This window comes from Falco cherrug, chromosome 6 (assembly GCF_023634085.1).
Source record: "Falco cherrug isolate bFalChe1 chromosome 6, bFalChe1.pri, whole genome shotgun sequence".
Taxonomy (NCBI): Eukaryota; Metazoa; Chordata; class Aves; order Falconiformes; family Falconidae; genus Falco; species Falco cherrug.
The window spans coordinates 43,039,532-43,056,845 of record NC_073702.1 but is presented as its reverse complement, the minus strand read 5'-3'; the positions used below and the strand labels follow the sequence as shown (position 1 = coordinate 43,056,845).

General features: G+C 36.4%; 1 protein-coding gene across 6 annotated transcripts in view; it reads right to left on the bottom strand.

Moving 5' to 3' along the window:
- Positions 1-17,314, bottom strand: part of UTRN (utrophin) — a 386,253-nt gene that overhangs the window by 24,370 nt on the left and 344,569 nt on the right. For all 6 annotated transcript variants that reach the window (XM_055714514.1, XM_055714513.1, XM_055714516.1 and 3 more), the window contains 5 exons: positions 15,382-15,548; positions 12,789-12,900; positions 3,883-4,019; positions 2,233-2,271; positions 1,915-1,980 (listed from right to left, as the gene is read on the bottom strand). In XM_055714514.1, the coding sequence (XP_055570489.1) occupies positions 1,915-1,980; positions 2,233-2,271; positions 3,883-4,019; positions 12,789-12,900; positions 15,382-15,548 (521 nt within the window). The remainder of the gene's footprint in view (positions 1-1,914; positions 1,981-2,232; positions 2,272-3,882; positions 4,020-12,788; positions 12,901-15,381; positions 15,549-17,314) is intronic.

Here is a 17,314-nt window from a genome sequence, read left to right as displayed (position 1 = left end):
AAGATACACCCTAGGTATGTAAGACACATACATAAAAATCTAGGAAGACTCAATGCTGTGCACACACATTTGACTGCCTCAAATACAGCTCTTTCCTTTACTATAAAGGTATCTTAATTTCACACATATTTTTGCAACTGTGTTATGCATTACTATAGATTTCAAACTTCTTTTTGAAAGCAGCGTCCAAGGCCCTAAAGAACTGGGAACTCTGGTGTCTCCTTTTAGCATGGAGCAAGGTTGCCCATCTGTACATTTGTTAATATTCCTCAGGACTGGAGGATAAGTGCAAGCACATACAGGATGACATCTTGATCTCTTTGTCCCACTAGGGCTGCAGTGGGGTGTTGTGCTCCAACACCTCCCCTGAAGGAAAGGACACGCTCCTAAGTGACTAAAGATATTCAGATCATCTCTGCTTTGGGGCATCTCAAACAGATTAGTTCATGGTGAGTAACGTGTTTACAAGTCACCTTTGTAATGCTGCTTAGCTCAGCATCTTTACGTCTTTGATGAAACCTAAAAAAATAGTCTTCATAGTCCCTCTGTTATACAGGGAAGTAGTACAAACCCCAGTATTTTTCCCAGAGGGGAGCCCGCACTGAATCTCTTAGCTAGCGACAGATATCCCGACACACAAATGCAGATTCTACCATTATCATCATGTTTTCAACCTCCATCATTTAGTGAGGATTTGCTTGGAATAGCATGAGGAACCAGGAGACAGCCTTAACCAGGGAGCAGAGGGAGACAGGGAAGGGACTCGAGAGTCACAAAGAGCCTTCATGGCAGGATACAAACTGGAAGTGGAGAAAGGGGTTTATAAGCAACTCAGTGGTGACACAGCACAAGAGAATGGGGAGACGGTACTTGACTGCAGGTAGGGGACTTTGTTAACAGAAAACTGAGATTGGAATGTTCTTCAAACAGTGACGATAAAGGTTTTAAGCCCTAATATAACACACTGTTTCTGCTTGGCACAGTCTTATCAGGGAAGGCCTGATAATATTTTTTGAAAGAAGCTTAGCTGAAAAGATCAAAACAACAACAACAATATCACTAGTTTACATGTGAAATACACATAACAACTGATCCAACTAGAAAGCACACAAAAATTACATGAAAGATAACAGAATTTTGTCTTCATTTTTTAGATGTTATTACTAGAGGAAGAAGTGTTTTGAGGAAGTTGTGTGGTCTTAGTTGTTTTGGTTACATATTTGTGTTCCTTGGTTACTTTCTTGTTACATATTTTGGTTACATTTTCATTAAATATTTGTGTTCCTTGGTTACTTTCTTGTTACATATTTTGGTTACTTTTTTGTTACATATTTTGGTTATTTTTTGTTACATATTTTGGTTACTTTTTTGTTACATTTTTTTACATATTTTGTTACATATTTTCCTTACTTTTCTGGTTACTTTTTTTGGGTACTTATTTCAACAAGACACAGAAGCGCTGAAATGTCGTAATAGACATTTCATCCTGAAAAGACTAGAGTGACCCCATAAATGCCAGAACATAACACATCTGTACTTATTCTGTGTTCTGCTAAAAGTCAGTGGTAAAGGATATTGCCCACCTATCACAGAAGAAAACAAAACCCTGGATCTAAAATCCTACAGGGAAAAGTTATATATCCAACAAGTTCAGTTTATGTCAAAGGTTAAAAATCAAGAAACAAAATAATTCTGCAAGTTTCTATTCTGTATGATAGATGATAGATTTAATGCATCTATTTTACATTTAATACAACTGTATTCAGAAGCTAATGATTTAAAAACATTTGACTGACTTCTGAGTACAGAGAATTGTATCTTTTTAATAATTTTCAGTCAGTAATGTATATTAAAATCTGCAGGAATCAGTCACAAAAAATGCAGTGCACTGGACAGACACTGTACATCTCTTACCTAGTAGCGTACTGCTCTATCCTGGAGTGTGTGTCATCATGAAACAGCTGTGGAGACTGGGAAGGACTAGTTTAAAATAAATAAATAAAAATTAGGGGTGTCCAAAGCAATTAATGACACAGACAACATAATTTTAAAACCAAGTTAGACTGATGACAAAGAAATAAATTCACAATAGTGCCAAGGGTGTTACTGCTTTGAGTCAGTCATGCCCTATAGCTCATACACATTAGATTAGTTGCAACTGAGCTAAAAGAAAACCACCAGCCAACAGTGTACTACGCTTTCCAGACAAAGGGGTGGGTTCTGCATACTCACTCATATTGCTCTGGCCACATACTGATGAGAGTGATAGGACTGTAGGGAAGACCAAAAAAAAAAAAAAAAAAAAAAAAAAAAGAGAAAAGAGAGAGAGAGAAAGAAAGAAACTATGAATCAAAAACTTTAGTACCACTTCAGCAAAAGAAAGCTGGAGAAACACAAAATATTTTGTCCAGCAACCCACCCCACATTATTAGAATCATCAACTATTGACATAGAAAAGAGACAGCAACAGATACTGCTGTGTATCATGAAGAGACAGGAGACTGACTTATACACTTCATTTTGCTAAATAAAAATCAATTAAAAAAAATACCAAATCCATGTTACTGATTGAACTACAGTTTGTCAACCATGATCAGTTTCATTTAAATTCTGCTCAAGTACCAGAGCTTTCATTTTGAACTAACTAGAAAATAATTTTGTAAAAAATTGGGGTGAAAAAAACATCACTGACAACAAAAAAACCCACCGTAAGTCAAAGTTATCAATGGTTATTTTCCTTCTGCATAAAAGTAATCAGAGGTAAATACATTGTATTACAGGCTGATACTTGACTATTTAGGATTTTTTATTTTATTTCTTTTAAGGAATGTATTACTGAGTTTTGCCACCTGCAGGGGAGAAAACCAATACCAACAGTTTCTTCAGCATGATGCTGGCCATTTATCTTTATATTTCTCACATGACTGGAGCAAGAGAGTATTATCCTGACCTGTGATTACAGTTCTGACATTCCAATTTCTGGCACCGTTGGCAGACTTTCATCACATCAAAGCAGCTTTGTTTTCCTGTGTTGGTGGCAGCTGAAGACTGCTCCAGTGAGTAACGTTTTAACATTTGAATGTGTGTTGCTTCCTTAGGAGCCAGGCCATCAATAATGCCAGTTTTCAGATTACTTGGTAAACTGCTAACGAGCAGGGTTTGTTTGCTTATTATAAATGAAATGCACAGTCCTCCAGTCATGAAAACAGAGCATGGACAAAGGCACTGGGCTGTTGCATGTAAACAGAGCATATATGTTGAAGCTTCACATCTGCTGTTGCTAGCTAAGCAGTGCTGCAGTACTGCAGACTCCAGAATGTCAAGGACAGTCAATCTATGAAACTAGTTCTAGCACCCTGTCAACACATCTTAATTTTGCTCTTTTAAGAGTGTCCTTTGCTGACAGCTACCAAGTAAGTAAATAACGTTGAGTAATTCTGCCAGCACCATAAGTAATACTGTGGAGACACTGACAATGCTCTTTTATTAGGCCACCTATATTTCTGAAGCCTGTAGGAACCTGATTAGCTGAGAGATTTCTAACTCCAGTGACTTTGATATAACCAAATAAGCACTGCAGTTTCAAAAAGCTCAGTCTCCCCAAAGCTATAGAAGTGTTCTCTGTGAAACAGCCATTCAGCTCCTTCCAACATTACCTGCTAAAGTCCGTGGGTTTATGATAAAATGCTTCCAAAAATCAAAGTATAATACATGTGACTTTTTCAAAACTAGGAAAGATCTGCAAATAACACAAAACAATTCACAGAAGGTAATAACAGCACAAGGCTTTACAGCTGCTGTTGATTGTTTCTCGGGTTTCACTTTGTTTTTAACAGAATAGGCCAGTCACCCCAGGAACAATTACTCAGTAATCAAGCTTACGTCTCCAGGTTGTCACCCTCCAATACTGTTTGCACAGGTAGGTAGCCAAGTCGGGGATGCTTTGCAAAATACTTCTTTGACCGGAACTTATTCTTCAGCACCTTTGTAAAGTCCCGTACATCTTCCCCAGACGTTGTCTTAAAAAGTTAAAAGAAATCAAATTGAACATTGCTAAATAGCATTGAGATAAAAGTGCTGCTACTGTCCTGAAAAAGGATACAAGAAAGAACCTCAAAATGTTAATGATGTTAAAATTGCCTTTTTAGTGTCCTGAAAAATGGTACAATAATAATGTCCTCTACTGAGAAAAACAGCAAGGCTTCAAATTCCCAGCAACAAACGCATTGGATTTACCACTGAAAGAGATTCAACTCTTGAGGAAAACATTTATAACCAGTCCTGCAAACCACAAAAATTTAATTTTTCAGAAAAATAAAAAAAAAGGCAAATCAGTTTGCCAGATACAAGGAGGGGGGGGGGGGGGAGGGGAGGGATATATTCTTTGCCACTGAAAGCAAGCTTGACAGTGTACTTGTACACATAAAGCTTCTAACTCGCCCCACAGACCAAAAAACCTTGTAATTACTGTGCTGAAAAAATACAGCTAATAGCAATGGCTTTGTTTGGGGGGGGAAAAAAAAAAAGAAAGAAAGAAAAAAAAAGTAGCTAACACAGCCCTCTATATTCACAAAGGGCCACAAAATACTCACTGCCCCCCATTCTGGAAAACTCCTAAACTGAAAAACTTTATCACAAGATGGGAGCAGTATGTGCTAAATCATCTGCTGTAATGGCCAAATTCTTCATGAGCATTTTCTAAAGTTAGCAGATCTCTTCCTACAGGATTGTGCCACTACCTATATCATTCCAGTCAAAAAAACCCCACAGATGAAGTAACAGCCATTGTGCTAGCACTGTTTGAAGGCACACTTCAAAGGCACAGTCAGAGGCAGTCCTGGTAAGAACAATTAGTGCCTGAAGTAACAAACTCATGTTTATCTGCCTCCTTACTACTGCAGGACAAGACTAGTATAAAAAATAGCACAAGATTCTCCAAGGCTAAATTTACAAGTTAGAACCAGCAACTCCCAGCCCCCCAGCACCGTTTTTTCTGGTTCCCACCGATGCAGCCTCTTCCCAGCCTGACAAGTGCTTAGCCCCATCCCTCACCCTGACATGGAATTAATTGTGTTCTTTAGGAGAGAATTAAAATTGATGCAACTGCTTTTAAAAATCAGTTTAATGGGAAATAATCACAACAATAAAAGCAGCACTGCTTTGGTAATACTATTCGGTTGATTTCTGCTACAAAATCAGGGATGCAAGCAAAACATGCAGGCATAAAAAACAAGGTGAAAATGGCAATAAAGACATCTGCAGAAAGAAACAATGGTATACAGTATGCCTTCAAAGTATACGTGCTTTACAGACTGTACTGAGTACTTGAACAGAATGGTTCCCATCACATGTAGCAGTTACTATTGAGCATTTCCTCTTGCAAGTGCAGTAAAGAGGTCATTCACCTTCTGCGTTAGCTGAAGGTTTGCAATGGTTTCTACAGATCTCCAGCCCAAATCCTGTAACAACAAACTACAGATTGTATTTCTGTATATTCTGCTTTGGGAGAACCCTGTTAACATAAAAGGATGCCAAAGCAGATGGATATCCATAGGGAAAACTGAGTGAAAGACTTTTCAGTTTTGCAAATTTTTTCCGTTTTGTGCTACAAAGAGGACTAGAAGCAGGTCAGGCAACCTACTATCTGATTTTATTCTCTATTTTCAAAACATAAAAATACTTATCTATTTATTTATGTATTTAATGTATATATATAAAATACTGTAATATATATAATAATGTATGTATAATATACGCAGTTACAAACTCTGTAATGCAGATTAGACAAGCAATAAAAATTGTAGATAATCAAACTGATGTTGGTAAGAGTTTCTCACATATGGTGTTAACAAATGGAGCAAATTCGGGATTAAGGGGTGTTTGAACCCCTGAATTTTATAACTGGTGAACTCAAGAGGAGTCCCAAAATCAAAATCATTCTCAGAAAGCATCTGCTCCAATGACTGCATCACCCAGACAAGGAATGTGAGGCAGCCCAAAGGGCTGCTTGTTCTCATGCAACAGTAACTCCAGCAGATGGAACTCTGTCCCAAGGCCAAGGAATGAAAGTTTTAGTACCTACACATTGCAGAAATAAATGTCTACTGAGCTGCCAGACTTTTCCTCTGGTGTATTCTTTATTTGGTATGACAGCCTGATGCAGTTCCTTGGAAAGGCTAATATGACTGTGTACAGACTGAGGACAATAAATACTAACACCAGTGAAATCTGAGCAGATTTGGAAGAACTATTTTAATTTACACGCAACCAAGATGCAACTCTTAGAAGTATTTCTTCTTCTTTTTTTTTTTTTTTTTTTTTTTTTTATATAACCACACTACAGAATCCAATCCAAAATCACACTAAGACAGATGTACCATAACATTTTACTTTTGAAAAAGAATAGCCAGGCATTGTTGTGTAGAATCTATCTATTGAATTCAAACCAACAGGTAGCTTGTACACTTCCTTACATCATGACATCTTGACTATTTCCACATAAGTCAATAGTACAAACACCACCATAGTTAGAGAGCTACTTCAAAAGCAAAGAAAAAAAAATCCTTCACTGAAAATTTGAGCCAAACAACCATACTTTCAAACTCAATTTAAAATATTAGTTCTTAGAACAAGACAAAGTTCAGGAAGGAGTAACTAAGATCCATGGCTGGCACAAATAAATAACTAAAAAACCGCCTGCAGCAGAAGGTCTCAAGGAGAAAATCTGTAACAAATGACAAACTGGCAATAGCACACTTCAGTGTAACAGTCAAGTATAAATGGAGTCATAAGTCACACTCTAGAACCAGACAAAATTCCTTGTACATGAACACAAATTTAAGAAACTGGTATTTACATGGAAAGCAGCAGAAGAACCAGAATATGCTGAGACAAGGGGTTTGTATGTAGGTTAAAGAAAACCAGTTGGTATATATTTTTAATATATTAGAAACGGAACAAATCTCTGTCGGGAAAAAGTACTACCAAGAATGTAACAAACCAGTTGGAGAGCTCTAAATTAAGTAATATATAATATAAAAAATAAACATGAATATATAAACCCTATATGTGAATAAATAATACATAATACTTCTAAAACATACATTTATTTATAGTTCTCACTCTTTTTTTTTTTCAAAGAAAAAATAGTGATAATGAAAGCCCAGAAAATTTTCCACTCCTTTCACTGCACGTATCTACCTAAAAGGACTAGTCTGCAACCAAGTCATCATTCTCTTAATTACATTTCTTATACTATGTCTAACACAAAACCAAAGATCTGTTCTAACATACACATAGAAACTGATCCCCAGAAAAGATGTGAAACTCATTAACAAATGCTGTCATTAACCCCAGCCAGACATTCATGGGTTATGAGGAAGCTGGAGAAGTGTACATTCAACACACGAAATAATCAAGCAAGTTCCAAGAAAATATGGTTTTTATAAAACTACATGCTCAGTGATGCAAAATTTCCAGTATAAAAGAACATCTGTGTCATTTAAAAGGAATTTAGTTTATTCTTTAATAGAAGTCCTAACAGAGATAGCTGAATATGATATTCTTCAAATGCTTTAGTAAATTTTAAGGTTTGGATTAAAAAAAAAAAAAAAAAAAAATCAATGCTTTTTTACATATCCGTATTTTTATTTCTTGCCATTTTATTTATCTGTAACACTTGGTAGAATCTGCACCATGAGACTAAGCATTCTTGATGGAAACCAAAATTTTTAGACCATATGTGCAGGTAAAGAGCACGTAGCAATCAGCTAGGTGCCACTGACAGGCTGGGAAACTTCCCAGCATAAAAAGTGGGGTAAAGAAACAGGTATTTAATTCCTCTAATAATTATTTTTTTAAAACTGACACTTAAGAATGCAATTAACCGATAACTTAAACACGTTTAAGTGCATATTTTCATTCCCATCCAACAAAGCACCAACAGTTTTAAAAGGCATCTCGTATCCCTTGATAAAGCTATAAGATAGGATACCACAAAAATTAGGTTATTGAAGGTACAATAACTGTATTTATGGCTGTCACTGCCACATCAGTGTCGTTTGCACTGTGTAACTTTGTGAGGATCACCCTTCTGCGACCATCTTCAAATAGGGGCACTTCACAGCAGTTTCTCACCAAGAGTGATTATGTATATATTTCAGTTTACTCCAGTGAAATCAAGCTGTCATTTCAAGAGTAACTAACTTACCTCAGAATTTAACAGAATTTAAAAAATTAAGTTGCAAAATGGTAGTAGATCATGTAAGCTGGCTATCTGAGCAACTGTAAGAGTAAGACCTAGAGGAAAGCACATTGCCTAGCTGCTCGATATCAAAGGCTACCCTGACCACATAGCTATTCCTCTCCAGGCAAAGAGTAATCTCTGAACTCCCCAGCTGGAAGCGATGTTCTGCATGCAAAATAGCCACATTCTACCATTCTTACTGCTTTCTTTCATCTCCCCCACAGAACAATCCCATTTTGATAACTGTAAAGCATCATGCTTGGTGCATTGATACGCATGTCAAGATGAAACCGCTGACTTACTGATGTCAGTTTGTTGCTTATAAAACACTGAGGCCGCTTAATGTTGAGGAATGTATCTGTCTTCTCTGGATGTCAGCAGCAATTAAATTTTCAGATGACTTACCTAGAGGAGAACTCTTAACAGGCACTACTGCATATAAGCTTTGTTGTGCCTGGAAAAAATATCTCAGTCTAGGGTGCACTAGCATCCAAACAATTTCTGACATCTTGCCTATCGTGTTCTGAGCTCTTTCAGGGAAATAAAATTCTGGTCATCTGGAAGATGAAGGGGCTAACCTTTGCTGCCATCGTTTTGTATAGAAAGGGTACAAAAAAAACAGTTCCCAAAATAAGGACCTGCAGGTGAGCATAGTGGCAGAGAACTACAAAAACTGATTACACTTTCACAGAGGTCAGAAGTAAGACTACTTCAAATGAGAAAATGTGCAGAACTGCTGATTCGATATTTGTACATTACCTCAGAAAAGCTGCCTTTAAGATTTTACTGTGGACAATAGGAGTTGTGAAGTGGAAACAGTTTGGAGAAAGAAAACTACTTCCACCTGAAATCCAGAGAACCCATTGGTACAGAAAGACATGTTAATGTAACACAAGCACCACTACTGAGAGAACCTTAATTCCAAAAAAGCTAAAAATATATCATATATAGGTACTTATTTAAGATTATTCCTGAATTAGATGCTAGGAAAATCTTAAAAAAATTTTACACATCTCTGTGTGAAACTCTACATTTAAAAAATTATTTCTCATCTTTTCAGAGAAAAAAAACAATTTACAGGTGAAAAAATAACTATAACAACTTCACAATTTCTGCTCCTTAGAGACGGTAATGTTTTCAGTTCCTTACCCCACCCATCTCTAAATCCTGAATGAAAGAAAAAAACACATAACTGAAGTTCATTATTATGGATTCTTGCATTTCCAGCATCAAGAAAACTAAACTGCAAGCTAGGATGAACACTAAACGGCATTACAGATTAGGACACAAAAACTATCTGGTGTAAATAGACCTATTCTGAAATTACAAAGCAATTCTCATGTGCTGCAAATATCATGAAACCCACTGAAACAGAGAATTGTCCCCTTGTAAATTTAATTTTTAAAACAGACTCCTTAAGCCATTCTCCAAATAATTTTAAATTTAAGTAGAATTAACAGATTCTGAGAAATCCCTTCATGCCCTAGACTGAACCGCTTACCTGAAAGACAATTCAAAGGTCCTTCCTCCATCTGTGACTAAGCTCGAGTTCTAAGTGTCAGCTTTTTTAACCAGGGAAGCACTTTTTTCCCTTAATTATTGCTAGTATTCTCAATGATAGTGATTAATATACATTAGCAGCAAGAAAGAGAAGCTAGATTTTATTAATGCAGTTTGAAGAGTACATGCATTTGTATTCTGCTTTGCCAGACTAGCCACAAAAGTAACAATTCAACATCAATAGCCTTTGAATTTGGTTTAAAAGGTATAGTAGATGTACTCTTCCTATTCAGGCTAGCTGTACTGTAATATAATAGATTTGAAGGAGCAATTTATTGGCCTTGGTACCTTCTCTTTATTTATTTTTTCTTATTATTTCACAAACCCAGCTGTGCTGTTTTTCAGATATTATTCCATTTAAACATATAAGCTATTCTACTAACTTACTACAAAGGAATTTGCAATTCTTGACCATTATATTGCATTAAATGAGTTCAATATGTAGAGAAGTTTAGCAACAAATTAGTACAACCACCATAGTACATTAATACAAAGAACAGCAAAAAATCCCACTGGATTCTTTTTGTGAAATCAATTCTTTATTCCTGACCTAATTCAGATGAGATTAATTAAAATGGATTGCATGTAGGTACTGATTATGGAAGTCAAACATATAAGAAGTTTGTTCATATAATGGGTTCTTTCTTTTAACAGAAATAGAGCTAGCAGAGTGTACTTACAGCAGTACCAGAAAAAAATTCCAAACACCATATTCAGCTTTCAGATTAACGGAGGTCAGTGTTGGACTTCTAATTTTCTGTGCCACCTAAATTATATGCCATCTCTTTTATTCTGCTCTACTTTAAACTGCCCCAATTTCTTTCCTTTACCTCCTACACACTTACCTTCCCTCACTCACTCTAATCAAGAATGTAATTGTATTCCTTTTATTATCTCATAGTAGATTCACATAACTCCTCCCATATTTCATGGAAAGATTTTGCACTTAATAATGCTTTAAAATTGTATTTTTTGCAGTGGTAACACAAATCTTCATTATAAAACAAGGTGTCCCTAGACCCAGGGTAGTAGGGATTCCAGCCATTTCCAGAATATATTTTTTGATATGAGAGTCTTCACTTGTAAATGACATGTCTCACAGTTATGTAACGTGAACATGTTTAACAAGAACTGAAAATTTCTCTCAGATACCAAATCTGCTGCTTCTGACAAAACCTGGAAGTCATCAGAAACATACCATCCTATTCTAGAGACAGTACCATACCCGATACCAGATGTAATTTGTATCTGACTAATGCAACAGGATGAGTATCTTATTCCGTGGACTGGTAGCATTATCTATTTTGACACACCTTACACATTCATTTCTGAATTTTCTGTATATTATAGGCATTAACAAAGAACATTTCTGTTCCATGAGCATGATATAAAGTAAAGATGAGGTTTGAGAGAACTTTATAAGGAGAAAAATTAAAAAAACAAATCTAAGAAAAATACATCTCAGACATGTTCAGGCTGTTTCAGTTACATTGGCTAAAGAGGCAAGTAAAATACCAGTATCACCATATTTTTAATGATGTCTGATAAAGGAAAGAAAATACCATAGATGTCCAGATCCAGAGGGTTAGAAGAATCATGTGAGTATGGGCAAAACTGGGCCTATGTCATACTACAAAACCAGTATAAAACAAAACCAGAAAATGACCTCTGAAAAGAGGAGAAGAAAAGAGAAAACCAGTTACAGAATATAACAAACATTAGAAATGGCTGGAAAACAACAAATCTACTTTAAAAATGTCTTCAGAAGGTAGCCTGGCATGCCAATGTATCAATCAATTCCTATCATTAGGTTACAGAATTAATGAAAACAAATTAACACAACTCATGGTTTCTTCTGATGACAATGAAGTGAAAAGACTACTTAATAGAATTTGAATTCTGCTAAAGGAGACACATTGGATGAAAAGAGGAGGAAAACACAGGTAATAAGTCCAACTACTGCAGCAAAAGACAGCCAAATAAGTCAACAATGCTTTGCTAATCAAAGAACCCACAGAACCTTGTAACACTATTGGAAATCAGCTCTATTTCATCAGCTGTAGTTATAATCTGGCCTGAATATGTTTTTCTGAGCATACAGACCTTTTGCCACTGTTGTTTAAATTACAGGCCAATTATCCTATTAATTCATTTGTGGCTGAATTAAAATTCTTCAGAATGTAAACAACTGTATGATAAAAAAATATGAAAGCAGTATTTGTATGAAGGAAGTTACCCTGTCTTCCACTTAAAAAAGTCTCCTAAAACCTTCCGTGGAAAAACTGTGTTTAAATTTCAATAGGAAAATACTGTGTTATAAAATTAATTTTTCTCTAGCTATTGCAGGCAAACCTCTCACATTGTTTTTGGTTAGAAACTGTCAATTCTGTTTTGGTTTGTTTAAGGTTTTTTTTCCAGCTACAGACCAATTTTTAAATATCCCAGTAAAAGCAATTACTCAGCAGAATGAAACGCGACATATTCCCACCCTGTTTTCACAAATCCAGCAAAACGTTGGATGGACCTGAAAACAAGTATCATGCACCTTTACATATATTAAAGTGCATTATTAGAATATTAAATATACTTTACTATATATAGTATAGTAATAGGAAAGTCAGTCCCTTTCCTCTGACATGTTCTCACCCTTACAGTGTGTGCACATGTGTTTGCGTGTACAAGCACTGCAATTACATTTAATATTCCAGCTTTGTTTTTACAAAACCAAAGTGAAGTTTAAGTTCTCTCAGAGGTGATTACTTATACTTATTTCTACAGAATCCAAACACCGCCCACATAAAATCAGCAGTACTAGCAAAGTCCCTGGTGACTTCCAAAGAGAAAGGCAGGAACACAGGCCCTACTAAACATATGAAAAAGAAAACCTGGCAGAATATCTAGGTGACAAAAGACTATGAAAAAGTTTAGACCTCAAATAATGCAAAAACAATCCCTTAGGAACAGTCAGTAAGTTGGTACTCACAGGTACACAATATTCCACCATTGGGTAATGCAACTTATGCCCCTTTGCTGTACGGCCAGAAAAGAAACAGCTTTGACAGACGTCATAGTTGAAATGTTTTAAGCTCCGGTACCTACGGGGACATTAAACAAAGTGATTAGAGTTTCCTAAGTTGAGTTCTAATATTGACTTTCTATTAAGCCTCATGAGGCAAATTGTTCTCTGAAATGGTGTCACCTGCTTTTCAGCAGCAGCAACACAAGACAGGGTGAGTTTGCTGGGATTAGCTTGGAAAGCACCTTGAAGTGTGCAGGTGTGCATGACCGGGACATGGCACAGCCAACGCTCAGCACAGCTGCACATCCAGGGGCACCAGTGCCAACACAGCAGCTGCGTGGGACACAGCAAACCCACAGCCCTCCTAGTCCACACAATCTTCCTACACTACACAGGTCACCTCATTGCATATTCAAAAGAAATTCCTGCTTCCTATAGCCAGGTAGAGAGCCAATGTCAATCATCTTGCTGAAGTTACTTTGAAGCAGAAAATCTTAGTCATCAGCTTCATATTTTTCTTTTAATTTTATATGTTTTTACATACCAGATAGTTTAAGTTTGTGCATAATTTTAATACTCAAAAATTCTAAACACTTTTCAGAAAACAAAACTCTTGAGAATTCATGAATTATAAAAATAATATAAATTCAAGTTGAAAAATTGCATTGATTGATTTACTTCTGTTGTTTTAAGAGCATGTATATGTATAAACAAGGTAAGAAACTTATACAGTATCCCTTGTGTTAAATATAGCTACCAGTAACATGTTTTTGTTTGTTTGTTTGGGGGGTTTTTTGGGTTTTTTTGTTTGGGTTGGTTTTTTTGTTTGTTTTGTTGTTTGTTTTGGTTTTTTTTTTTTTTTAACTGAAACCAAAAAGTGACAATTCAATGCCGGATTCCACCCACTGGTTTTTGTAGTACGGCTGTTCTCAATGGCTGAGGTTATATAATTTGTATGAAACTAGAATGAGCTAACTGAACCAAATTGAATAGCTACTGAATAGGTAAAGTTTAAATTAAAGTGCTTTCTGAGAGCAGTATCAGCACTAATACACATTTTTCCCTGCTGAGTTTTATGTTTTGTTTTGCAAGACAATATGTGTCTATAAATGTGAAGGTTCACTTTTAAGATTGCTGATGGAACTGTTTATAATCTTTACTCAGAGCCTGTGTATTAAATGGCCACATCTACCTTCTGCTAAGATGCTAGATGCTTTTGTTGCTGCAGATCTCATTGTAGAAATTACTTAGAATGAGCCATTCCTTTGCCTTCCTTTCTCTTCTTTTCTATGTCCTTCTCCACACAAAATATTTCAGTACAGACAAGATTCAGCAGCCCCAACTTATGCATCTAAAAGATATCTGAGCTGGAGCTTTGTCACCCTACACTCCCTGAAGCTTTAATTAAGAAAAATAGGAACATTATAGAGGAATTTCTTCTCCTCTTAAGACAGACCACAAAGTCTGATCAGATTAAATACTTTTGGAAGCACTCACATACCTGTATTTATACAGGTTATATTTATATATATAAATATAAATATATATTTATTATAGTAAAAGAAGAGAGTTGCTATCTCAATCTCATAAGACTAAATCCAGCATGCCTAAAGCTAGGTGAGATGAAACTGACCTCAGGATTCCCATTATTATCCTTTAAAACAACAGAAAGCATGGGGAGCAAAAATTACTCATCTGCCTAGATACCTAAAAAAAAAAAAAGTCTTAGAATCACTTAGAAGGAAGACTGCTTTATATCATTCCTAAATAATCTTTCATGACCACAGCAGAGGAAAAAGCCAGTTAAGTTTAGTCTCTACTTTTTTTTTCTTTTTTTTCTTTTTTCTTTTTTCTCCATCATTTTGTACACTGGAGCAATCAATTCACAAATCCATGTTAGTTGTAACAGTACTCACTAAGGGTACCAACTATCCCATGCCCCGTAATGATAATTCATAGTAAAATCATACAGTTTAGGAGGATAACACGGAGAATATGCCTAGTGCCATTTTTTCTTTTAGAATTCACAGCTTCCTTTGAACAGGCAAAAGTTAGATTACATTCAATGTTTTAGACAGAAACTGTGCAAGTCTCATCACAGCAACGTATCTATGTTTGCCTTAAGCAAGGAAAGATTGCTGTTGAAGGGTGTTTAATATTGCCTGGCTTGCGTTAGTTTCCCAAGCCTTATGGTGGACAGCAGGCAGACAGCTGCATTTTTTCTTACTGATCAGCAACCTATTGCCTTGTGCTTCTAGAATACATGGGGTGCATTTATACTTCACTTGCTACTTGTTGGATCCACCAATACTAAAACTCCCAGTGACACTCACCCTACACACCTGTAATTTATAGCACCCTTGGGTGTCTAACAGCTGTACTGCAGGAGCCAGAAATGCACTGGCTTAGGTCATACTGTGGCCTCACCGTGGGTGGCAGATCCCACCTTAAAGCAGGGAAACAGTGGAAAAACAAACAAAGAAATGTACTTTTTGGAAGACTTAAAAATATGCATATATTTTCAGAGAAACCTTGCACCCAACTCCCGTCCTCTTACCTAAAGCCAACAATTGGACACTCTTTACAGATGTTGCACTTGGCCTGATGTTTTGCTGTTTCTGCAGCTGCCACGCGGTGTAGAACTGGCAGCCATACCATAGACTGTGGCTCTAAGCGCATCCAATCTATAAATTGTTTTACAGTTATTTCCGGCTTATTGTGGTTCTGTGGAGAGAAAAAAACCCCACACCTAAATTAAAAAAACCAACCAAACAAACAAAAAACAAAGACACACCAAAACAAAAAAACACAACAAAAAACCAAACCCAGCATACACACACATGTGGTTTTTCCTTAGAATTCAACTAAAAAAGCCCCAACCACCAGTGTCAGCCCTTTCCATGTCAGGTTAATGTAAAACCAGTTACAGGACACAAGAAATAACCTCGATTAAAATGCAAATAAAGAAAACAAGTTAATAAGAAGACAGAGGACTAAACAGCTGTGATAGAGTAGACAGATGGTAACGAAGATGAAGGGCACAGTAAGGGAGTAATGGAGTCCATAGTAAAGCCATCTTTGAACCGAAAAGACTTGAGAAAGAAGTAAGGGAGCATGAAAGGCTCGGTTCAGACATGCTAAAGACATGGTCGTCTTTTGAGTTACGATCAATGCCAGACCACTGAAAGTCAGTAGTGCTTGCATGTATCTACTAACTGCCATGAGACTCATGCAATTCTTTTTTTAAATTGTGTTTTGACCCCAAGGTATTGTTTCAAGTTAGCACATTAAAGAAACACACGCATAAACAAACAGGTGAATAAGCAAGTAATGAGAGAAAGAAATCTGCCATTTATAGGCAATCACTGCAAGAATACAGCAGAGCTCAAGTATTAACATGATTGTTTTGAGAAGCAAACAAACATGCTTCCACATTCTCTTTGAGCTGTAACCACCAGAGAAGCCTAGCTGTAAAGGTATTCTATTCATCAACTTTGTCAGCAGTAAGAACAGAGGTCATCTTTCTGAACTCACTGGAAGCAACAGAAAACAACCTAAAACAAAAGTTATTCTTAAACAGTAACACGTGATGAGAAGCAACACTAGGTTTCTTAATCTATTCATAGTCCAAGTTGATTTTTACCAGTAAGAGGGAACAGGATAAAAAAAAAAAACCCACACACACAACAAAAAGAAAGTAACACTCTTTCCCCACCAGCAAAATACTTGTTTTCACTAGGCTGAGGTAACTGTCATGCAGCTGCTTGCTTTCTCTGTGCTCTCTTAACAACCAGGGCCTGAACTTGAGCTATTCATATGAGATGAGGGATGCAACCTCATCATTGGTATACTCATAATATTACATCAAATATTTAAACTCTACCTTGCTAGCACCCCTCACCCATAATTGAACATGAGAGAGGGCAGATTCTTGAGGGACATAAAGATCATTCCTCTGTCACAGGAAAGTCTGCAACTAACGAATTAATAATTTATTTCAGTATGACTGGAACAACTCAAGATCGGTGATAGATGTGTCAAGCACCATCCCTTACTGTCTGAAGCAGCAGGAGAAGTCTTACATGGCTAATTGGGCAAACAAACTTCCATAAGTATCTACCAAATTATTCATGATCTGGTCAGACTCTCTTCCAATTCCAATCATCTCAGAGTCCAGAAATAGATCTAATAGTTCTCAAAAAAGCTAGCACAACTGAATTTTTCAAAGCACTGGATGAAGACGTAGAAACGTCTATGAAAGAATGGCAAAAGAAAAATGCTCTAGAAGTTCACTATAATACTTACTGTTCAATTCAATAAAATCAGAAATATTCAAGCCAGTAGTTTTATATATGTCATAGTGAATTTTTAATCCATATAGAACTTCTGACAATGCTGCCACTTTCAAATAATACACTCAAGCAGTATAGTTATCATTTGCAAACAGTCAGAGCCCTAGGCATCCTTGACAAAGTCTGAGTTAGGCTGTG